The 26218-nt window shown below is 35.3% G+C and overlaps 2 protein-coding genes across 24 annotated transcripts in view; both read left to right on the top strand.

Annotated features, from left to right (window-relative positions):
• The window catches only part of erfl1 (Ets2 repressor factor like 1), a 66114-nt gene extending 51460 nt beyond the window's left edge, over positions 1 to 14654 (top strand). For all 5 annotated transcript variants that reach the window (XM_068214139.2, XM_073926047.1, XM_009292354.5 and 2 more), the window contains 4 exons: positions 51 to 285; positions 3626 to 3812; positions 9364 to 9493; positions 13745 to 14654. In XM_068214139.2, the coding sequence (XP_068070240.1) occupies positions 51 to 285; positions 3626 to 3812; positions 9364 to 9493; positions 13745 to 14550 (1358 nt within the window). In that variant the 3' untranslated portion in view covers positions 14551 to 14654. The remainder of the gene's footprint in view (positions 1 to 50; positions 286 to 3625; positions 3813 to 9363; positions 9494 to 13744) is intronic.
• A 4181-nt stretch (positions 14655 to 18835) lies between these two features.
• The window catches only part of arhgef1 (Rho guanine nucleotide exchange factor (GEF) 1), an 89665-nt gene continuing 82282 nt past the window's right edge, over positions 18836 to 26218 (top strand). For 18 of the 19 annotated variants that reach the window (XM_073925098.1, XM_073925091.1, XM_073925089.1 and 15 more), the window contains exon 1: positions 18836 to 19165. The gene's annotated coding sequence lies outside the window, so the exon portion shown is untranslated. The remainder of the gene's footprint in view (positions 19166 to 26218) is intronic. The other variant, NM_001044848.2, reaches the window with a different exon arrangement.

Raw genomic sequence — 26218 nt, 5'->3', positions numbered from 1 at the left:
CCAACAAGCCTTATCCAAATCCTTTCACTTACTCGCCTCCATTTCCTCAGGCATCGCCTTCCCAGAGTGGGCCTATAAGCCAGAGTCAAGCCCAGGCTCCAGGCAGATCCAGCTGTGGCACTTCATCCTGGAGCTGCTACAGAAGGAGGAATACCAGGGGGTGATTGCCTGGCAGGGAGACTATGGTGAATTCGTGATCAAAGACCCTGACGAGGTGGCAAGACTGTGGGGCATTCGGAAGTGCAAACCTCACATGAACTACGACAAGCTCAGTCGAGCACTTAGGTATGCACAGCATGTGTGCGTTTCATATTCAAAGGCCTGTTTTCTGTGTTAATGCTTAATTGCTGCCTCTTATTGTTCTCTCATGCAATATGTATATTCTCCATCATGTGCTTTGTTGAGTACACAGACTGTTTCTTTTGTGCGCTCGTGCTTTATCTCGCATCTGATGAGGGGGAAAAACATCATTTATTTTTTTCCTCACATAATATCCTGTATAATAGCCTTGGCCCCTCCAATGCTTGATAGTATGTGGATATTTTAAGTGCTGCCTTCCCTCTGAAGAACATCAATACACTCCAATTTGTGGAATCTTTGAACATCTAAATGGATTCTGGATGTTCTCCGGCGAGAGGCTCATAGAAAGAATACTTGTCGATGGGGATTTTGAAAATGAAGTCTTAAATTGATTCGTCCCTTCGCGAAAAACTTATATCAGATCTCTTTTCAGACTCCAAACTCGTAAAACTTCTAACGTCTGAACTACGACCCTGCTTGCCTGGCATTCATGCAAATTGCGCTTATCCATTTCTCATCCCGTCTCTGTTATCGCTTTGCTCCCCTCCTCCACTTCTCCATTTAATAGATGCTGTCGCTGGCCGCTAATTGTTATGAATAGGCACAGGCCATAATTAGCCTCGTTGATTAGCCTTGCTTAATTGCTCAATTAAGGGGCACAATTGCCACATAAAATAAAAGCGTACAAATTATTGCACCGGCAGATTGCACCGCAGGAACTCGTGTAGGCTGGCGGACCGGGTAAGGAGAAGTCAAGCATAAAGTGTGTTGAGATTAAAGAGGCTCGCTCTCATGCACAGGTGAGCATCCTCAAAGCGCTCTGACACCCGCGATGAGTGCAGACGGCTGATAGTCAGGGGAAAAGACTCAGATCGCTCTCTGATTACCAGCTTTGTGTGATGTTGAGGGAAATCTAAGCGGTCATCGCTGTGCAGATAAGGAAGCTGACAGGACTGGTGCTCCCGAATGAAAGGCCATGACCCTGGAAAATGTTCCGGTGGAGGCGGAGGCAGTTTTTCCCTCTTTTAAAGGGACAGTTCACTTAAAAATCAACAGTGTGACATTTATACATCCTCATGTTGTCCAGATTTGTATGGCTTAATGATCAAAACAGCATGTATATTGTTAGTATATACAGTTGAAGTCAAAATTATTAGCCCCCCTAAATTAATTTATGAACTCATCTATAACTGATTTCTTTTATTTTTGTCATGATGACAGTAAATAATATTTGACTAGATATTTTTCAAGACACTTCTATACAGCTTAAAGAGAAATTAAAATGCTTGATTAATTAGGTTAACTAGGCAGGTTAGGGTAATTAGGCAAGTTATTGTATAACGATAGTTTGTTTCTGTTTCTGTTAGTTTCTGTAGACTATCGAAAAAATATATAGGGGCTAAAAGGGGCTAATAATTTAAACCTTAAAATGGTGTTTAAAAAATTAAAAACTGCTTTTGTTCTAGCCAAAATAAAACAAATAAGACTTTCTCTAAAAGAAAAAATATTATCAGACTTACTGTGAAAATTTCCTTGCTCTGTTAAACATCATTTGGGAAGTATTTAAAAAAGAAAAACAATTCGAACGGGGGCTAATAATTCTGACTTCAACTGTATAGAGTACGTACTGTACCTGCTGTACATGCTGTTTTTTATGGTAGTAATGTCCAGATGGAACTTTTATTGAAGGTTCTTTATTAGCATTCATAAACAACCTATTACAACTATGGAAATTTTCATTTCGCAAAAGGTTCTTTACAATGAAAAAAGCTTTATTTAGATTATGAAATTGTTCTGAACATCATTAAAAAGGGTTTTCATTAAAAGCCTGTTACGCCCCTTCTAGTGAACATGAAAGGGAAGACTGCACACACGATGCTGCTTAAGAAAATATATAAAGATTTTATTTTTTACAATTATTTTCTCAAACAAATTTTGTCTCTTTTTTTTTTCAATTTCAGGAGCTGACTAGGCCCAAAATGATAAAACAATCTAAATTCAAATCCCCTCTAAATTCCCTCTTTTCAGCAAAAGGAAAGGAAAAAAAACACTTTCTTACCTAACTCCCTTGTCCACAAAAACAATTAAAATAGAAAGTACAAAAGAAAAAGGCATCAAGGTCCCTACTTAAAATGGTACAAATATTTACAGTCAGCGAACAAATCCAAAAAAGGCAAAACAGCAGAGTAGTCAGTTATCAGGCAGAAGTCAGATTTTCAATGTCAACCAAGCAAGAATTAATGCACTAATGCACTAAACACTGACACAGATTTTCCTCTGATACATGCACAAACTCCAATTTAATCTTATTGGTTGATTGATTTATCTATATATTGATATCATCTTATTATCTTTGGGAGAAGGCTGTGTCATCTCTGGTGTCCTGACATTTTATACTACCCATCAGATTATGTTACCAACACTGTGGGGTTGGGGTTAGGGATTAGGTAGATTAGGGCAACATTATAGCTTTATATCACACTACTCCACATTAAAATGTGCTACCTACTTTTTGAATGGGAGGTAGGAAAATCTGACAAGGTAGGACAAATCGACAGAACACCGGTCAAAAAAAATAACGTGCTGGTTTAATAAAAGTAACTTTTGTGTCTAAGTCAGAGTTTGCCAGGGGCATGAATGATTTTGGGCTTGACTGTATCTCATAAACATTCCAACTAGATTTTATCCATCTAATGTGTTGCGTTAATGTTTATTAAAACTATTGTTCATTGATCACAGGTCACAATATTCACAGCTTCAACTTCATTGTTAACAGCAGCTGCACAATGTTGATTGATTATAACGTGGTCAGTTTTCATGGGAATCAAACCAATAATAATGGCCTGACAGAATCTGCGGACATTTTTTGCTATTTCTGCAGATTTTTTTTTAAATCTGCTGATTTGTATGGAATGATATTTGTAAAACGAAAACCTTAATATATGAAATAAAAAAGAAAACATTTTTAACTTTTATTCAATGTTTACAATGCAAATCTAATTAGATGGTGAACGAAGCAAGTCTCTTATATAATATATCTTTTAAAAGACAGATAATATTACTTTACAAAATGTGTTGTAAATAAATCATATGAACATTTTAATATTATTATTATTATTATTATATTACAATAATATTAGTGAAATTTCATTTAAAACTAAATAAATATAAATTTAAAGACAAAAGTTTTTACCTGAGTTTTGTCGAATTGCACTAATTGCAACCACATCATTAAGTATAGAATTAGTTTAACATAACTGCTTGTAACACAAGTGCTGCACTTACACCTTATTGGATTGTATTTCCTGTGTTCTCCATCTTGCAGATACTACTACAACAAACGCATTTTGCACAAAACCAAAGGCAAACGCTTCACCTACAAGTTCAACTTCAGCAAGGTGGTTCTGGTGAATTACCCGCTGCTGGACATGGCGAGTTCCCCATTCCTGCTGGCCCAAAACCACTTCAATGGAGGAGCAGCGACACCGGACTGCAGCCCTGTCACACCTGAGGTGAGAGGAAATGAATTCATTCATCATGGTGTGTTTACAGAAGCATAATATCAACAGAACAATCTAAAAATGAGAGACAGGCACAAGCTGCCAGCTAGAGAAGAAAAATAAAGTCAGACAAAAAGCTGAAGAGCTTGACGTGCTCTGTGATAATAACAGCTCTATTGCCTGTGTTTAATGATTGATGTTTTTTTTTTTCTATCCATACTGTATAAGGCTCTCTGTGTTAGCTTTGATGTGAGGGATCAGGCTATTGATTGTACGGAGTCAATCAGTATGTAGGTATCTTTTTTGCTTTTTATTTTATTTCTTTTCAACTGTAATTGCTCTAGTATTGCTGTTCAGCAATTATTTGCCTTCAGTCAATGTTAAACTTTAACTAAAATAGTTATCGTCTGAATACCAGGGGCAAATCATAAATTTATATGTCCCGTTTGAATACAAAGAGACAGAGAGCAGGTTTGATCAATAAAGGCTTAGTCAAATTTGAAACTTGAATTCACTTCTTAAAAGTGTAAATGCTTAAAAAGAATAAAATGGTGGTAAATTTGCCTTACAAGGTAATTAAAAGTGAGACCCTGCAAGCGAAAACGTACAGTTAAAGCAGTTTTGCTACACTTTACCAATTTCTGTTTGTAGATTTCAATACAATAAACATTTTAAAGGCTGTTTAATCATTTAATAACTCTCCACTTCAGCACAGCACACTTAAACCAAACTTTACAGTTTTATTCATATATGCATTATGAAGGCCTACTAATGCATTTGTTCACATATAAAGTAGTTTGCTTGATTGTATTCAACATTTTATTCTACAAAAACGTAAAAATGTGCTTTTTGTTGTTGTGGTGGTATTTCCAAAATCCCTTTGTTAAAACCTTGAAAAATGAAACATGAATTTGAATCTGGAATAATCCAATGTTCAGCTTCTTGTGCTGGAAATGTATCCAAATTAGCACATATTCCATGAAATAATGGATAATTTTCCTATTAAAACAAATTTTTTTGCAAACTTTTTGACTTTCTAGCCCTAGTTTTTAATATAATGTAAATTTTTTAAAATAACAATTTTTATAAAATTAAACCCATATATATAAAAAAATATATAAAATATATATAGACTTTAAAATCATGAACTTTCCTAAATCTGCGTTGCATTATAACATTTTTATTTTATTACAATTACAAAACACAAAAAAAGTTCAGAGTATTTTCACCTTGAATGGCCATAACGGTAAAATTACCCACATGTATTTTCTTTGAATGTACTTGTCTGTTGCCGAACAACTTTTTCGAACAAAAACTTTCTGGTATCAAAAACACAACTTCTTTCACCTTTTAAAGACAACCTTTTCACTGCCATAAAAAACTCTCTCCTGCTTGCTTTAAAAAGTGAGTTACGCACTTTTGGGAGCTCTCTAACTTGCACACACATATAGTCTTAACGGCCACTTTATTAGGTACACCTGCCCAACAACTCGTTAACGCAAATTTCTAATCAGCCAATCACATGACAACAACTCAATGCATTTAGGCATGCAGACAAGGTCAATACGATCTGCTGCATTTCCAACTGAGCATCAGAATAGGGAAGAATGATGATTTAAGTGATTTTGAACGTGGCATGGTTGTTGGTGCCAGACGAGCTGGTCTGAGTATTTCAGAAACTGCTGATCCACTGGAATTTTCTTGCACAACCATCTCTAGGGTTTACAGAGAATGGTCTAAAAAGAGAAAATGTCCAGTGAGTGGCAGTTCTGTGGGCGCAAATGTCTTATTGATGCCAGAGGTCAGAGGAGGATGGCCAGACTGGCTTGAGCTGATAGAAAGGCAACATTAACTCAAATAACCACTCGTTACAACCTAGGTCTGCAAAAGAGCATCTCTGAACACATTGAACCTTGAGTCGGATAGACTACAGCAGCAGAAGACCACACTGGATGCCACTCTTGTCAGCTAAAACTGAGATTTTAATTCACACAGGCTCACCAAAATTGGACAATAGAAGATTGGAAAAACGTTGCCTGGTCTGATGAGTCTCAATTTCTGCTGCGACATTCGGATGCTAGGGTCAGAATTTGGCATCAATAACATGAAAGCATGGATTCATCCTGCTTTGTATCAATGGTTCAGGCTGGTGATGGTGGCATATTGGTGTGGGGGATATTTTCTTGGCACACTTTGGGCCCTACCTGTGTATCCATCCCTCTATGACCACAGTGTACCAATCTTCTGATGGCTACGTACAGCAGGATAACTACCATATCATAAAGTGTGAATCATCTCAGACTGCTTTCTTAAACATGATAATGAGTTCACTGTACTCAAATGGCCTCCATAGTCACCAGACTCAATCCAATAGAACACCTTTGGGATTTGGTGGAATAGGAGATTGGTATCATGGATGTGCAGCCAACAAACCTGCAGCAACTGTGTAATGCCATCATATCAATGGGGACCAAAGTCTCTGAGGAATATTTCCAGTACCTTGTTAAATGTATACCATGAAGCATTAGGGCAATTCTGAAGACAAAAGGGGGTTCAACTAGGTACTAGTAAGGTGTACCTAATAAAATGGCCGGTGAGTGTATATGCTATATTACAAAATATTATTTTTAGGGTATTGACTTCATCAAATATGATGACAGACATTAAAAGATTGATTCTAAAAACTGAACAGAATGTAGGGATAGTTTATAATTTGACCCAAAGAATGACCAGTCTGGTAGATGAAGAAAAGCCGGAGTCAGAGATTTAAATAAATAAATCAAATTTACTGAAGATAGTTTGCAGTTTCATCAGCAGAAGCCAGCTTCAACACTCGCAATGAGTTCCTAGGCCGTTCTGCTTACAAATTACCAATCAATAACAATTATACTCTCACATAATGTCATTAACTGCGTCACACATATAGGTGTTCTAAACTGATTGCTTAAAACACAGAGACTAGGAAAGTTTCCACGTGGGGTTTGTGCGTACAGTTCTGAACATTATCTTAAGCATAAACGTCAGACATCCCTTAGACTGATTAGAGCTGACTCCAGACTTGTGAAACGGATCAACAATTAAATAGAACACACACATAAAGTATAATCTGTTTCTTATCCAAGGCTGAGTGTACTCTCAGCCGTCTTTATCAAAACTGGTTAAAAACCAGTATCATCTACATTCAGGCAGTTATAATTCCTCACTACACAAAGTCTATCTTGAATAAAAAGTAGAATCACTTTAAAAGATTTAACCATAAAAATAGCAAAATCACTTTAGACATTTTAGACAGTATTAACTCGTAGAAATAACAATAGAAACAGTTGTTTCCAGTCCTCAGACCTCAGTTCCACTCAAGGTCTCCATGACCTCTGACCTAGTTTGCTGGCTCCTGAAAATAGGTATAAAGAGACAGGCAAATGCACTGAACAATCTTATATTAAGCAATGGTTTAACTTATTCAATAATTAAAATCAATTCACAGTTAAATACTGAGAAACAGGATGATGAGAAAAGGTTAAACGTTGGTCCATGATGAGATGGATTGGAAGGCAGAAATCCGAATCCTTCAGAAGCTTTGAACATAAATATGACGTGACTAAAATCTTACATGAACAGCCAGAAGTATCGCTATGGCCATTCAGTCTAGAATTCCACTTGTTCAAGTCTTTATGTAACCAATCAGCTGGGGAAGTATGGTGATAATAACTATTAGTTAAGCTATTTATCCCGTTCACCTGGTGTCTTGCCTTCAAAACGGCAGGCTGGTAAAAATAGAATAATAACCTGATTTTACTTTTGCCTTGCAAATAAAAAAGCAACTATCCTGAGAAAGTTATCTGCGTTACATCTTGTCTAGAGGAGACTGAAGGAGAAGGAAAAGATCCAGAGGTGAAGAAGAAAGTGCAGAGAATGTCACAGACGGCGTTAAGAAGCCTTAAAACAAAAGAAGACATTATCCCTTTCCTCACATCCCTGTCTCTGTCCTATTCATCACTGCCATTGATTGAAAATGAAAGACATGTGAGAAATAAAAGAGAAGGTGGAGCTGTCAGATCAGTGTCGTGTAATTAATGCGGTTTGCTTAAGCAATCCAGATTATGTAGCTTCGAAGTACAGTCCTTTCTCAGCGAGAAGAGAAGAGTGACAGAAATGATCGATCACCTTCATGTCACTGATAATAAAAAAGAGAAAATCTTTACGCTGCTCATCCGCTAGGATTCCTGCGATGACTTCCAGGTTTCCTTTACTGAGCTTTATCCCTCTTCTAATCTGCACCCAAAAGTCATTGCTCATTTTGGGAGGTAAAGCCCCAGGATCATTTTGTGGCCTATTCTGACTGATGCTTTTTTGGGGATTTCTAAAAGAGCATTAAAGATGTCATGATAGATTTACATTCCTTATGTTTAGATTATGCATTCATAATGCAGCAGTGGATTCTGTCTGCTTTGTCATTTTTATATTTTATGATCTGATTATAAATGTGTTCATGCATGTAGTTTTCACTTCATATGTACATTTGATATTAGGTTTAATATATGACTACAGGCTAATATATATATATAGGGGTTTCACTGAAGCTAACAAAGTATTGATAGTTGTGTGAATATTATCATACAGTTATTGTTTTGAGTGTTGTGATCCATTATCAGCTTATCAAGATGAATATACTGTGACAGTTTACTGGAGAATAACGGAATTCTTGTCATCTTTTATCATCATTTTCTAAATTGTTATAAATGAATCTGAAGATCCCATCTTGATCAGTCATTTTATAAAAGACAATTTAACCAGTCAGTCAGAATTACAGTGTTTTACAGTGTTTTACAGTGTGTCACAATAAAAGATAATAGAATATTTTTTCACCTATATTTTGCTTTTTATTTAAAATCTTTTTATTTTCATGCTATTTAATATGCTTTTTGTTCATATTAAAAATCACTTTTTTTAATTGAAAATTGTATAGACACCATGATGTCTTTGATGTAATGTATAAATGATTTTTTAACAAGAAAAAGTAAATATAACATCTTAGTTTGTTGATCTGTGATTCAAACACTATTCATGCACTGATATTTATTATTATTTACCTAATAAATCTTGTTGATGCATCTTTTAAAGACAGGATGGAAAATTGTTGGGCATGATGAATATTTGAATCCTCAAGTTTTATAGGAGAATTGTGGCCTCAATCAGGTGGATGGATTCTGAATGATCCAACTAATTTTTTGTTTCCACATTTTGAACTGCTTTCACTCTGGTAGGAGATACAGAGTGCCAAAGCGTAGGTTGAACCGATATAAGAGATTCTTTGTTCTAGTTTCAGTGAGTTTACTTAATAAATTTTCCTAATTAGCATTATAATTATTATAACTACTGTATTTTGTATTGTTGTTATTATATGTTTATGGAATGTCTGCAGCAATATAGTGATGCCCATAACAAATGTCCTGTCAAGGACAATAAAGTTTTACTACTACTACTACTACTACTACTACTTTTACTACTACTACTACTACTACTATGATTTTAAACATGTATCTTTTCATGTATCCTATCCCAGGCCCTTCAGACATTATTCCCCCGTTTGCCTGAATCGGGTAGAGGGCCATCTCTGTTTGAACGCAACGCAGGAGCCCCAGGACCTGATGGAGACAAGCTGAGACTGGACACTTTCCCTTTCCTTGGCTCAGGTATTAACTAACTAACTGAATAGATAAATAAATAAAGACAGATTTACCAAATTAAACTTTCTTTGATTTTTCAGAGTAGTGATTGGAAACTGGTGATATGCAGATATAGTTCACATTGCTTATAATTTTGAACTAGGCACATAATGGTAGTTTACACCAAAAGTGAGAAATAGCTCATAAACAGTTGAAGTCAGAATTATTAGCCCCCCTGTTTATCCCCCCCCCCCCCCCATTTCTGTTTAACAGAGAGAGGAAAAATTTCAACACTTTTCTAAACATAATAGTTTGAATAAATCATTTCTAAAAACTGATTTATTTTAACTTTGCCATGATGACAGTAAATAATATTGTACTAGTTATTTTTCAAGACACTTCTATACAGCTTAAAGTGATATTTTAAGGCTTAACTCATTTAATTAGGTTAACTAGGCAGGTTAGGGTAATTAGGCAAGTTATTGTATAACAATGGTTTGTTCTGTTGACTATCAAAAAAAAAGTAAAAGTAAAGTTTAAAGCTTTAAAGCTTAAAGGGGCTAATACTTTTGACCTTAAAATGTTTAAAAAAAATTAAAACTGCTTTTATTCAAGCCGAAATAAAACAAATAGGACTTTCTCCAGAAGAACAAAATATTATCAGACATACTGTAAAAATTTCCTTGCTCTGTTAAACGTCATTTGGGAAATATTTAAAAAAGAAAAAAATTCAAAGGGAGCTAATAATTCTGACTTCAGCTTTATTTGTTACTGATGTTATGTTATTGTTATTTTTTATTTATTTATTTATTTTTTGTTAGTGTTGTATTTGTTATTAGCTCCATTCATTAGATAAAATTATTACTTTTTTATTTTATTTTATTTTATTTTAATTAGGCATTTTAGTGTACTGAGTCACATTATTTTGCATCTATTTATTAACATTTTAACTAATAATCACAAAAAATATTGAAACAAACCAACAGACAACAAAATGCTAAAGAAAGACAGAATAAATTATTTACATTTATAAATTAAATAATTATAATAAATTAATAAAAATCAAACAGCAATAATAATAAGTAAATAAATAAACCAAATATTTAAAGATAAAATAATAAGATATACATAAATTATGATATATATTATCACTTACTGAATTACATTAACTACAAACTAACATAAATATAGCCATAAGTTGCAGATGTGAAAACGTACAGACAAACAAATAAACATCACTTTATTAGTTTTCATCAGGTAAATTCAGTTAACTAATTGTTAAAAAATGAAGCCTTGCTGTAAGTTGTCAGCAAACAATACGCCTATAAAAAAAGAACTTTTCCAGTCAATATCTGAGGCATGTTGTGGATCAGATGAATGTTTATATTTGTAAATAAATCGTCTTCAAGCATCTGGTACGGCGATTAACACCACTGCGAAATTTAGAAAAATATCAGAAAATTATCAAAAAGCCATTATCATCTATTTGTATCCTTAAAATCTCTCCATTGTTTGTTTCCATTTGCATTTCTGCGCTCTAGCTTTTCTGTGAACGTCATTTACACACTCCTTTGTCTTTTCCGATGCTCTGAACGCACTGAAATATGGGTGTATCAGAATGTATGAGGGCATGAGTATGTCAAAGCAACTCCTCAGCCCCCCCCCCAAAAAACCCTCTTCAACTTAGTTTGTCCTGAGGTCCTGTTCCGCCCTCCTCCTCTCCTTACCCCTCTCTGTCTCCCATGTGTACCCGCTGTCCTAATCCCTTCCCAAGCAGGAAGGCCCTAATTGAGGGTGCAGGCTTCAGTTTGTGGCCTGTGGCGCCCATTACTGTGTTTTCATAAGCAAGTGAGGCCTGCCTGACTGATTCAATATTCATGTGTCTGCCAGCTACTCCTGGCCCTACACACACACACACACACTAGCACTGTCAAATTAGCCCTGCATAGCAAATAACACAGAGAAGCAGAGGAGATGAAAAAAGAGAGGGAGAGAAAGTAAAGTAGGCAGGATTGAAGGAAGAAAAAGGCTGAGGAAGAAGTAAAGGTGAACATTTAATAAGAAGGAAACCTGTTTGTATTGTAAACAAAAACATGTATTGTAGGATTGTGAAATCAGATTTAAACTTGTGTCGTCTTGATTGTACATTTGAGAATATGATTATAATTCAATAAATCATTTGTATTAATTATTAAATATAAGTAAACTCAAATAAACTGAAAAGAATGATTCAAAGATGATTCCATGGATTTACTAGTTTTTTTAAGTAAAGTGGTTGTAAGAAATTTATTTGGACTGAATTTAAACAAACAAATTAAGTTAAGAACATCAGTAAATTTATATTTTTTACAGGGGCTTTTTTAAAAGTTTGTTTAAAATCAACACATGTATTGTTTGCAACAATTTTGCAGACAATTTTTTTCAGTGTATGCTTAATTAAATACTGTTTTATCTTACATATTTACTTTTTATAAAACTATTTTTATTTTTGTTGTTGTTGAAAATGTTGAGTGTTAAATTTTATTATTAAAAGTAATGTATTAATTACAAATTATTAATAATAATAATAATAATATAATGATTTAATTAATCATTGTACCTTCCCTTTTTGTTATCTGTTATTTAAAAGGCTGGTGGAATTTATATCTTTTTTTTTTTTTTTTAATTCATATAAAGTATTAACCCTAATTGATTAATTATTCACAGGGAATTTAACTGCTTATTTTTATGTATTTGAACAATATAGAGATTTTTTTAATGTATGTGGTCAGATTTAAATAAAACATTTATATCGAGCAAGGTAAGATTCAAAAAACAGATTTTTATTTCATGTAAATGCTGTTCTTTTGAACTTTCTATTCAGCAAAAAATCCAGAAAAAAAATTATTTAGTTAAAGTCAAAAATATTAGCCCCCCTGAATTATTACCCCTTGTTTATTTTTTTTCCCAATTTCTGTTTAACAGGAAGAAGATTTTTTTAAACACATTTTTAAACATAATTGTTTTATAACTCATTTCTAATAGCTGACTTATTTTATATTTGCCATGATTACAGTAAATAATATTGGACTAGATATTTTTAAAGACACTTTTATACAGCTTAAAGAGTCATTTTTTAAGGCTTATATAGGTTAATCAGGTTAACAAGGCAGGATAGGGTAATTAAGTAAGTTATTGTTTACCAATAGTTTGTTCTGTACACTATAAAAATATAGCTTAAAGGGCTAATAACTTTGACCTTAAAATGTTTTTAAAAATAAAATAAAATCTGCTTTTATTCTAGCATAAATAAAAAAATAAGTCTTTCTCCAGAAGAAAAAATGTTATTTGACATATTGTAAAAATGTCCTTGACCTGTTTAACATAATTTGTGAAAAATATTTAAAAAAAGAAAAAACAATTCAAAGGTGGGCAAATAATTCTTACTTCAACTGTATAATAAAATGGTTCACATTGCAACTTTTTAAACATTCATAATAAAAAGGACTGTTTCAAAACCCCACAATCAAAAATGCTGGGTTCCACACAATTCTTTAATTTTGTCCCAACACAAAACGATTAAGTTAAGTTAATTCTTCTAACAAATTAAAGTGGACTGAACATAAAACTATTTAGCTGTTCCAAAAAAAAAAAAACTCAATAATTGTTGTTTCAGCTAAGTAGTTTGAACACTCATTGTATTGTGATTACTGCTCTAAAATATATATTTTAAAATATCTGAGTAAAAAACAACCACTTTTTTTGTGTTTTTTGAACACAAAATATTTTATTTTAAAAAACATTTAAAGTATTTTGTAACAGTAAATATGTCTGGCTAAATCATTCAGATGAATCATTGCCTTCTGCTGTCTTCATTAGTTCCTAAAACAAAGATTTTTTTTTACAGTTTAAAACAGCATCTTTGGATATCTTTTCTGCTGGAGATACTGTTGTCCTAAAAAACAAAACAAATAAACAATCTTACACATACCGTAGAAATGGTATAGTATAAAAATTTGGTAGTTTTAAAACGCTCATTCTAAACTGCAGTATACCTTGAAAACGGTTATCAAGCCATGCCTAATCATGTGACACATAAGACTATGGTAACTGGCTTCTAAATATTAAGCTTTGCTTTAACATCCCAATATGCGTACAATTTTTCAGAATCAATGATTCAAAATGTCCTTCTAGTCCTTTAAATCCCCTCATGTTCTCTGTTCATAATCCCACCTTTAACATCTAACCAAAAACATTAACACCGTCTTCCTCTCCATGTTTTGTCAATCCCTCCCACAGGAGCCCCTTGTTACTCTAAACCTCCATCCCTACTGGGCCCTTACCCTCGGAGCCCCTCTTTTGACTACCCCTGGGGCTTCAACCCTTACCTCCCTGGGGCCTTTTCTCTCAACAACTGTCCCAAACTGCCTCCAGGCTCCCTCTACTCCTCACACTTCTACCCCAACCAGCTTCAGTCCAGCCTGTCCCAGTTACCACACCCCTTCTCCTCACTCCTGCCCCCCGGGGACGCTGCCGGGACAGAACGGGGAGGAACAAATGGCTCCGCTGGTGGTCAGCCTCCGAGACTGTGCATCCCGCCATATCCCGGGAGCCTATCATTAGGCCGGACTGAACTGGGGAATGGAGGAACGGGTGTAGGCGACCGGGAACGAGGGGAGATTGGTGTACCCGCTGGAGCTCTTGGTTTGGGCTTGGGTCTAGGATTGGGGTTAGGAGGGGTAACCGTAGGAAGCGGAGGAGGCCATCAGAGCCCTTCAGAGCGAAGAAAGGGTGTGAAGCAGGATCCGGAGTCAGACTCTGAGCTGGAGATCACAGATCTAAGCGACTGCAGCTCGGAGAACGAGAATGAGCCGGACTTCTCTTTGGGGAAGGAGCCGGTGCTGGGTGCGCGCTCACATCTTCTGGAGGCCAAATCTGGGGGTCTCGGGGGAATCTTGCCCCCTCTGTCATCTCTTCCTCCAGCCGTGTCTCCACATCCCCTCAAGAGCCTGGGACCCCTGACTCCGCCACCGTCTCTCTCTCCCTCCCTCAGTATGGTGGAGCGGCACAGGGAAACAGACACTCTGAAAGTTGCTCACAGTTAATATGTTCTGTTGTGTGTGATTTCTGTTATCTTGCAGGTTCTCTCTTTCTCCTTTTTCTGTCTGTGGATTCCTGCATTTGTGGAATAATACTGTATATTTACAACTTTTTTTTTCCTGTCCAATGTTTTAGTGTTCTCTCAAGCCACTCGTGCTGTTCGAGTATTCTGCTTTGTTCAGTTTTTGGAATCGCACAATGCAGTCTTAGGGGCCATTCACACTGAATGTGTTTTAGATTTGGATGATTGGCAGAATAGGTCAAAAACGTAAGACTTTGAGATGCAAGTTGAAAAAGTGAACTTTTAAATGGAGTTTAATATATTTTCAAAGCCGTGTCAGGCTTTAAGTGCTGCAAAACACTCAAATGCAATGCTCAAACACATCAGTCTTGCACTAGGTCCTGAGACTCACTAGGGGCCTCAGGAAATTTCCAAGCCGAACAGATGACTAACATGAATGCAAAATGATTATTGAGTCAAATATGTACAGTCCCAACATTGGGTAATTTTATTTAAGTTAAATGTTAAGGACACTTTTTAACCCAATATTTGGGTCTGTTCATATTTTAACCAACACTGGGTTAAAACAACAACTTTTTTTGTGAAACAAGGTTTGCTTTTTTTAAAATTTACATTTAATTAATTTTGTTCACAGTAATTTTCATCACAGTGCCGCAGTGGGTAGCATGACCGCCTCACTGCAAGAAGGTCGCTGATTCGGGCGTGGGTTTCCTGCTTTAGTTTCCACCACAGACCAAAGACATGCGCTATAGTTGAATTGAATAATCTAAACTGGCCGTAGAGTATGTGTGTGAATGCAAGTGTGTATGGATGTTTTCAAGTATTTGTTGCGGCTGGAAGGGCATCTGCTGCGTAAAACATATGCTGGATAAGTTGGCGGTTCATTCCGCTGTGGCAACCCCTAATTAATAAAGGGACTAAGACGAAAAGAAAATGAATGAATAAATAACTTTGTTCCCCCTAGTATTGGAACACATAAGGGAAATATTAAATATGAGATTTTTAGATCTGGTAAATTCAAAGATTACTTAAAATACCGTAAATGAATTTTTGCTAAAAAAATTTTAATTAAAGAAGAAAAAAGTGTTTTAAAATATTTTTCATTTTAATGTATTCGATTTAATCATTGTTTTATAATGTTTAAACACTCAATAAAAAAATAAATAAATGGAAAAGCTTTGAGTTCTTTAAATGTTATTGTGGATGGTAAAAGGCTGAGAACTTAAATCTAAATCTGATACATAGAAAACAAATGGAAGATCACTGCATAATAATAATAATAATAATAATAATAATAATTATAATAATTATAAAAATAATAAAACATGTTTATGTGAATGGCCCCTGTCATTTTAGAAATCAAAATGCAACACAAAAACTGCTTCAAAAATTTCAACATTATAAAAAGAAAAGGAAATTATTATTCTCTCATCATAGGAAGCGGTAACAATGAGATATCTTGTAGCTAAGACAGCACAGTAAGTTAATATGTGTATCTTTAATCACTCACTTTTTAAAACTGCACTGCATTCTGGCCCTGCTGAGACAGACAGTAGGTTTGTTCTGCTTCATGTATTTCCCAGACTTTTCTTTAAGTAATGCTAAGCTCTGCAATACAGTGTTCAGTTGAACAATGTAATGCAAGCAAAATGCAATAATGGCATTGAGAGTCATTTTAACCTGATTCAGTTGCGCAGCAATAAGGCACTTTTGTTTTATTGTGCTGATTCCAAAGGATTCAGACAAATTTATAGTCAAACATTGCCATCTTGTGGTTAAAATAAAAATCCAAGCCCTTCGTAGTCTTCTGAAGCTAATGTTTATTTATTTATTTATTTATTTATTTATTTCACATTTCATGTCCTGTTCATATCTTTTTTTAAACAAACACTTTATGAGCCTGAGAATGAGAGAAAATACTGCTCATGTCAGTGAATATTGAAAATTTGTATCTATTTCACTGTATATATTTTATTATTGTGTACATTATGTTCAATTACTATTACTATATGGGATAGTTGTATTGGTGTCATTTTACTCTGTACCTAATTCAAGAGTGATATATGAGGCAGGGAAATGATTAAGTAATATATGTGTAGTGATCCAAAGTTGACCAATGTGGAGCAGTTGTTTTTCACATTGCTCAAAAGAATGGACTGAGGAGTGTGCGAAAAATAATAATAATAAAAAATATCTGCTTCCTCTAATTGTGCCCTTTGGAAATTTTCCCTATTTATGCCCAAATGATGACCCTACTGGACTGAGTTATGCCGCTCGTTTCACTTTTCAATAATTCATTTGCCCAGTGGTGGGGTATTATAATTAATCAAGTGTGAATAATATTAGTTGCAGGATCTGCTCCTTTTTTAACCAGTGTTCACTCTGATGTTTATCAAGTTTTAATATATGAACATTCGAATTGAATGTAAAGATGTACATCAATTTGGAGCAGAATGACACACGTTAATGAATCTTGAAAACGAGGAAGTGGGGAAAATAAGGGCCAAATACATTTTACCAACCTGAGTCAACGGTTTTCACAGATATTCTTTGGAAAGTTCTTATCAGATTCGAGATAAGAACTTAAATGAGTTGTTACTTGACAGTTGGTTACTTGACTTGCCCATACTACAGAAGATTTCCGCTGTACATAGGACTTTGCGTATTTGTGTGTACACATTGAAAAGGAAAAAATACCATTTACCTTACAGTAAAACTTTTCTTTGTTTTATTGTAAAATTTAAAACAGAAAGGATGACTAGAACAAAAAATGAGTAAAGAGTAATATCTTCAAGAGCAATAAACAATATTCTTGAGATTGAATTGTGAGATTGTGGATTTTTCTTTCAGTTCAATTAAACGTGCTCTGAATTATTCTTACATGAAAAACATTGACACCCAGTGTAACTTTGTACTTCAAGGTTCAGTACTGTGGAAAATGTTATTTAAATTCTTAAAATTTGCTTATGTTGCATTTTAAAATGTTAATTGAAAGGTTATTTAGATTTAACTATTTTTCCCAATTTTGTTGAAAACTGGTGACACTGGTGGCTTACATTAAGGTTGCTGATTCAAGTCCTGGCTTGGCCAGTTGGCATTTCTGTATGGAGTTTGCATGTTCTCCCTGTGTTGGCATGGGTTTCCCCCACAGTTCAACGACATGCACTATAGGTTAATTGTGTGTGTGTGTGTGAATAAGTGTGTATGAATTTTTCCCAGTACTGGGTTACAGCTGAAAGGACATTCGCTGTGTAAAACATGTGCTGGATAAGTTGACGGTTCATTCCACTTTGGCGACCCCTGATGAGTAAAAGGACAAAGCCAAAGAAAAATTGATGAATAAATGAATGTTTGAAAACTCACATTTATGCTGAATACTAATATCTTGCAAAATAATAAGAAAAATATTATTTTGTCATGATAGCCAAGGCAATAAAATTTAAAACTATCATGTTTAAATGTGTTTAAAAAAAGCTTATATATGTTAAACAACATTTGAGTTTTTTTAAATTACAATTTGAGCGACATGTTGGCTCAGTTGTTAGCCATGTCGCCTCACAGCAAAAAGGTTGCTGGTTGGAGTCAAGGCTGGGTCATTTGATATTTCTGTGTGGAGTTTGCATGTTCTCCCCATGTTCGCGTGGGTTTCCTCTGGATACTCCGGTTTCCCCCATATTCCAAAGACATGCAGTACAGGTGAATTGAATAAACTAAATTGGCCATAGTGTATGTGTTTAATGTGAGAGTGTATGAGTGTTTCCCAGTACTAGGTTACAGCTGGAAGAGTATCCGTTGTGTAAAACATATACTGGATAAGTTGGTGGTTCATTCTGCTGTGGAGACCCCTGATGAACAAATGAAAATGAAAAAAATAATAAATAGCAATTTCACTGGGGGTCTAATTATTATTTTATCTGTAAATATAATAAATAAATGAATGCTATAATTAGTTTTCAATAGTGTTAAAAGATGACTCTTGGACAGTTTTTTATTTAGACATTGGTCTTGTCAAATTCACAGAATGCCTTAAATACAGAGATTAAGTTGACAATAGAAAAAAATATTTTTAAAAAGCTAAATAAAAGACTACAGGCTCATATTTTCTGCACATACAGATCAACGTATTTCAAAGTAAAGGTCAGGCTTATTTCATAAATGGTGAAAATGTGTAGAGTAATACCACAGGGAGCCGTGTAGTGTTCGAAGAGCCCTGAGAGCCGTTCTAATGGAGGGGAACGAATTTAGTGTAACACTGCTCGTAACCACACGGACATAGATGAAATGAATTTCTGGACACCGTTTGGCCTCTGGTGGTCGCAAGTCATACAGGAAGAGGCGGTGGAAGGCGAAAAGTTACGTTCCCCAAAGCAAAAAAACACACAGCTTCTCTGTCGATGGCACCCTGGAACCACTAAGCATATTTATCAAATTTTCGCAAATTAAGAATGGTTTAGTCTTGTTTGTTAATCTGCAGTCAAACATCGCGCGCTTGAATTTGTCTCCACTTCCGCGTACAATGTTTTTTTCCAACGACATACGACAAGTTTAGAACAGGAAGCCTGCAGAGGCGCTTGTCACTTCGTCTCACCTTTTAGAAGGTAAGTTTTTTAGCTCAAACATGTGTACTATTGGGTCAGTTATGATTTTGGTGGTTTTCTGTACATTTTTATGGCACAGCGTTGTGATTTGTCATCAGAGGCAGCATTCGCACACTTGATTAGCATGATCCGATTCTGCCAGTTTGCCTTTGCTCGCCGAGAGGAATGTTGTGTTTGGCTACAATGTAACCCTTGCCAGCATTCCTTTTATTTCCGTCGACCTGCGACATTATTTTTCAACAAAATAACGTAAGAATCCTGCGAGACATTCGCGAGATGTTTTGAATGAGGATAAGGCTCTTTGACAGCTAACGTACAGTTTTACTTGAAATGCCTCGACGCGTTACGAGAGCTACAAAACGTCCAAATCATGCGTCAACATAACCATCGTTTATGTTATTGATATTTTAGCCTTTATCAGCATTGACAGAACGTTAGCTTTACACTGTAATTAATTTCACATATTTGCACAATCTGATTAATTCAATCATTTAGTAACATAAATAAAATTCCCCACAGGAGCCAACATAAGTCTGAAAAGTTTTCTTTTAAATTTTATTAATGTTTAAGCAATATCAACAGAGTGATGTTGTACTTCATATAGCTCATATGTCATTTCCGTTTTCAAACTGGTTCAACACAAGCGTTTAATGGACAATCAGCTTATTGCTTTCCATTTTATTTCGTAGTTCCTCCCTACTAATTAAAATAATTTTTCGATAAATAGGAGTAACTACTTTTATGTGCCATCAAGGAAACTGAAAGTCTGGTCTGGAGTCTGGATCTGAAGTTGAGAGTGGATAACATATTCCGCTTCATGTTTTGTATTTCACACTCAATGGTGAGAAAATCTCAGGTGAAGAGAAAACTGACTTCTAAACCGCCATAAATCACTGTGCTTTACATCTGTAAGAGAAAACACTGTCCCTTCTGTTACATGCTCGTGGACCTCTTCGCATTCATTTGCCTCATTTTCTATTCAATTATGAGGTTCAAATACTGCATTTTGGGGACATTTTAAGCACCAAATTTAGCTTGTACGATGGTTATCATTACCACACTTTTTGATACAACAAAACATTTCCTACATTTTTGTCAAAGTGCTTAATCTGACATAAACTATATTTTGTTTACAAGAATTGTGTTTATTTACAAATGTGCATTACGTTATTACAGTTTTATAAATATTGTAATAAGATAAAAAAAATACTTAGCTTTTTTTAAATGATCATTTTTTATCATCCATCATTGAAAAAGGAATCTGTTCCACTTGTTTTAAATTAAAAACTGTAGCCTATAGGCAAGTAACAAACTAGCCAGCTCATTTGCAGAATTTGTCCATTTTAAAAATAATTAATAATTACATTCGTCTTTAAGCCCTCTTTTATCAATTATTTTCACAGTTTATGATGGCATACTGTCAAAATTGAGACAAATGAGCTAATCTAGGGGCCAAATTCTGGACTTCATCAGTTGGGGGTGGGTCTTTCGATCCACCTGAACCCCTGAGTTACATTGTGTTAGTTGCTTTGTTCCAACTTTCCCCCATTCAAATCCCAGCAATTCACATTTAAGATCAAAGCTGCCTGCATTAAATATGTATAATAATCTCTGGTTAGTAATAAGTTTATCATGAATATGCTTTAACAAACTTGAGTATAAATCTTTAATCCATTGTTTTCGTAGTAGCCAGTTTGTTTTTGCTGTCATTTTACAAGCGAATCTCAAGTAGGGCTGCACAATATTGGAGAAATTTGATATTGATTTAGCTTTTTTTCAGCGAAAGGATCTGCCAGTGGCGTATGTGAAATAATCTTGTTTTTGCTATAAAATGTAGATATTTGGACTGACAACAAGACAAAAATTCTAAGTAATATTTTTTTTCTGCAAAAATCATATAAATTACATATAAATACATTGATTAAATACAATTCTGTAGCTCCTGCTCAGTTACTATTCAGATTAGACATTGCATATCTTTGCGATTTGTTCATTGCGGATGCGCACATTGCGATATCGATGCTGAAACAATATATTGTGCAGCCCTAATGTCAAGGTAAATTGATGTCAGCCATTGTTTACATTTTATGTTTGGCTTCTAGGTAATTCGTTGTGTAGAAAACCACCGTTGTCCATTACATTTTTGGGCAAGGAGCACTTAAGAAGCATCGTTAGTCTTGATGTAGTTCTTAGCCACGACTGTCTGACAGCTAGAGTGAACTGGGATTAGATTAGTTTAACCTTCATGGAGTGAGCCTTGTTCATATTTATTGGATGCATTTGAAGAGAAATTGCAGTCATCAGTTAACCTGCCTGTGTTCCTCTGTCAGCCGATGCTACTCTGTTTTTATCCCCCTGGTGTTGTCTATAAACATTCTCAACGCTTGTTTCCTTGAGCTTCTCGTGAAAATGCATTTACGCCACTGTCAGAATGTGTAATCCTTTTGGAAGGTCAATGCAGTTCAGATTATTCTGTGAAAAGGCCAAACGGGAGCATTGTTACAGTGTGTTCTTGTTGGCTGCTTGTTGCGTTACTGCAGATCATAGTGGAAAAACAGGAAGACGGTAGAGAGTCACAGAGACTCAAAAAGGTTTAGGTCAACAACAGTAAAAAGGCTTCAGGGTTTTTGTTGTAGATAGTACAACCCATTACAAAGGGATTCCTAATTACTATACTTCAGTGGAAAAGCTGGAATGATAAGCCTGTCACGAAGACCAGTTGGATTGGTTTTGTTTATTATCTGAAAGATTTGTATGTACAATTTCAAAGCATGCATGCTAATATAGAATCTGTACAATACTTTGTGTAGATTTTAGTGTATAATTTGTTTGTAAAATATTTTGTGCAGTTATTAGTTCAACACACTTATGTTCACCAAAGCTGCAATTAGTTCAACAAAATACAGCAAATGTAGTAATATTGTGGATATTAGTACACTCTCAGAAATAAAGGTACGCAAGCTGTCACTGAGGTGGTACCTTTTAAAACCTTACAAATTTGTACCTGAAAGATACATATTAGTACTTAAAAAGTACAAAAGTGTTCCTCTTAAAATTGTTAGGAACTAATATGTACTTTTGAGGTACCAAAATGGAGCCTTCAAGTATAAATGTGTACCTTTTAAAAAGGTACCACCCCAGTGACAGCTCACGTACCTTTGTTTCGGAGAGTGTATGATTTAAAACAGCTTTTTTTAAACATTCAGTCATGTTTGTGTAGTTCATAGGGATGCTCATTTCAGTTAATTTTGCCAACCGACAAACTGTGTCTGACTCTTTAAATATTGCATTACTGATTTATTTTAACATGTGAACATATTAACAACAGAACATTTTCACACACCTGTTTCCGACAGCATAGAAAAACAGAACAAACTAAATAAAAAGAATCAAATAAATAGGCCTGCCCTAGATACTTCTCACTTTAATGACAAATTTAGATCACAAAATGAAAACACTAACTGAATCCTTTTTTAAGAACCGTCATATGTTTTTTTCTTCTGCCAGATAAAAATAGCTGACTACCTCAAATCGATCGCTCCATGGAAAAGTCATTATATTAAAGATTATCTCTGTGTCTGAAACCACCTCATAGGTACTGCATTTGAATTGAAACGTACTACTCGGCCATTAGAAAAGTACGTTCTATACAGTATGAATGCGAGCGGTATGAATGGAGTTCAGACATACTACAACCGCCATTTTGTCATGATCACGTGATCTACCTGCGTGATGTGCGTTGCTTTACTTCCATTCATGAATTCTCTTGCGGGGCATCATGGGATAGAGCAGCGTGCATGTGATGCGCACTTCAAAATCTCGCTGAAAGTAGTAGGTTATCCAGGTACTTCTCGCATACTGATTTATGAATTCTGTGAATTCGGACATACTACTCAGCTCGCATACTGATTTTAGTGTACTATATAGTAGAGCTGTATGATTTTAACAAAAATGAGAATCGCATTTTTTTTGTCTAAAATAAAGATTACAATTTTCTCACGATTCTGTAGATGTAAAATAAAGGTTATGAGTGCATTTGCTATTATTATTGTTATTCTCAAACATGTGCAGGGCTCGAAATTAACCTTTTTGCTTGGTAGCACCGGTGCTCCTAACTTTAAAAATTTAGGCGCATCAGCCAAAATTTTGTCGCACCCACCAATTATGAGCACCGTTACTACAAGTTTTATACAAACATATTTATTGTATTTGAAATCAACACTAAACAAACTAACAAGCAAAAAAAATTATATATATATAAATGCAATCGTGAGGAAAATATGTCTCAACGAAATCCCGTTATCACAAGAAAATAGAATTTTATAACATAACTGAGTGAGCAAAAGATACACGGAGCGCTCACTGGCCTTGCACGCACTGCTTAGATGAATCTGTTAACGGTATAACTGTGCTGTTCTCACAAGTGCTGTCGGATATTGCACTAATGCTTTTGACACATATTCTAGCTTATTATATGCATACATGTTAATAGCAATACCGGTTTATTTTTATGAGTAGCGATATTAGTTTACTCAATGCAAGCCCGTTTGCGATGGTGTGTTCGTGGTGTTCAATTTGACATATAGCTGTCCCTTGCATGGCGGACAGCATCTGGCGATTATATGAAGGATTTAACAGAAGCTCTCGTGCTACAGTAGATGTGGCAAACAGTTACCTGAAAACTCCATCCCACAGACTTTTTATAGCGAACTTGAAGCCAATGGAAGTCTTCTACTCTTGGAAAAGTGTAGATAGTGGATTAACATTTAGCACATGATCACTACTAAGATGTTTCAGTATTTATAACTTTAGATGTCATGGTATCTAAAACAAAATCTGTCAGTGTTATCTTCATTCTCCTCTTCAGCGCTTTACAATTTTTCGCGGCAGTAGCTCTCTCTCTGTCATCCCAAGCCAGAAGCGCTGACTGAGTGATTGACAGCTGATATTAACCAATCATTTACGTTCAGTGCTAGAGCAGTGGGCCAATAAGAAGAGCGTGAAGGCGGGGCATGCATTACGGACTTGGATTTGTTTACTGCAGCAAGTTGACATGACAACAGTTTTAAACCATTCCCGAGCGCTGCGTTTCGTGTTGCAAGTGCAGAGATGCATTCTGCGTGAATGTCTCCCGGATCCGCGCATGTGGTGAACATTTTACAGTAAAAACTAGTCGCACATAACAATTTTAAGCACTCGCAGAAATGCTCCCAAATATATTTTAAGGTCGCATAGATAAAATTTCGGGCGCATAATTTCGAGCCCTGATGTGGTAAAACAGCAATAGGCTTGGTGTAGCTGTACTGTTGGTTAAAATGCTAAATTTGTATAGGCTTGGAATGGTGGACTTGAACAGACTTTAGATTTGTCCTGGTCATTAATGCTGATGATAATTCTGATGTTGAATTATTGTGTTTGAGACGTATGCTTACAATCTGTAATTTTCTGCTTAAAATCTGTCGCGGATGTGACTTTCGTGAATACAGAAGACTGGGTGGGTATTTTTGCATTTCGGTGGGTTTTGGATACTTTTTAAGCTGGAATCAGTTAGCTACATCTGGCAACACTGTGTGCGCTTTCAGTTTTATTTTCACTGCTAAGAGCAGTTCTCTTCCCGCGCGACTCCCAAACAATCTCTCTGTGCCACAAACTGAATCTTTAGAACTTTATAACCTGTTATTCACAGCCTATGCAGGTTCTGTTCACTAAACTGAACAGTGTCGGTCAGCTCACGTCACGTGTGATTTTGTGGTCGCAAATACATCATTACATGAAGACAGAAATGAAATTTTTGCTGTGAATTATATCTTATAAATACAGCATGTGACTCTTTCAACACCATTTAGAGGTGTCCACGTTGCTGACCAACGAATGTAAGGGTGCTTTCACACCTCTGAATCGATTCAGTTGTTCCGAAACAGAGATTACAATTGTTACATTTAGGGATGCTTATAACGGTTAATTTTGCTAATCGACAACCGCCGCTCATTAATCGGTTATTAACGGTTAACTGGTCAGATTACTATTAATTTTATATTAAACAAATTGACGTGTCTATTTTGTGTCTGACACATTAAATATTGCATTTTAAAATACTGATTTATTTTAACATGCTAGAATATTAATAATAGACCATAACAATAGAGCATTTTCACGCACCTGCAGTGTTTAGCACAGAAGAACAGAATAAACTAAATAAAATGAATGAAATAAATAGGACTGCCCTAAATTATTTTCACTTAAATAATTAATTTATATTACAAAACGAAAATACTGACTGATTCTTTTTAATAACCGGCATCGGCTGTTTTTTTCCAATCATATGTTTTTTTTCTTCTGTCAAATAAAAATCGCAGACTTCCTCAAATTGCTTGCTTCTTGGAAAATATGCCTTTATTTAATGCCCCACTGTTATTATTATAAATCACAAAACCTTTTTACATTTTTAATAGAAATCATTATTTTAAAGATTGTCTTGCTATATGGTTTCCTCTCTCTCTCTCTCGCGGTTCAAGTGCGCGTGCTGCGGTGATAAAAAGACAACAACGCGCACATATGTTGACTTTTTGTTAACAGTTTTGTTATTTAAATATGATATTGCATTAATGTGCATACATGCTTTATAAGCTGTAAAATAAAAGGTAAAGCCTATTTGCTGCGTTTATTACGCAGATCCAGGTCAACATCAGCGCTTGTTTAGCATCAACACGTCTCGATCAAACAGCAATATTCTTCTTCCATTTTGCTTCTTTGGCAAATGTGTCTGTAGGCACGGGTTATACGTTATCGTCCCGCAAGTATGTCTTGCAGTTGAACAAGGGGCCGAAAACAAGGCGCACCTCACTGCCTTTATGTTGACAAGGAAAAAAGAAGAGAAGAAGCGTGGTCCTCTTATGAAAAGACTGAATCAGCTGGGTATCGATTATGCAAAAGTGTTGCTGTCTGTGTTGTTATAATTGTAATATTTAATTAAATTGTGATATTCAAGATTTGTACATTTATACAGCTCTGGATAACTTAAAACAGTGATAAGACCTTCAGAGCGGTGTTAAT

Source organism: Danio rerio, chromosome 16 (assembly GCF_049306965.1).
Source record: "Danio rerio strain Tuebingen ecotype United States chromosome 16, GRCz12tu, whole genome shotgun sequence".
Lineage (NCBI taxonomy): Eukaryota > Metazoa > Chordata > Actinopteri > Cypriniformes > Danionidae > Danio > Danio rerio.
This window is presented reverse-complemented; position numbering and strand designations above follow the sequence as displayed.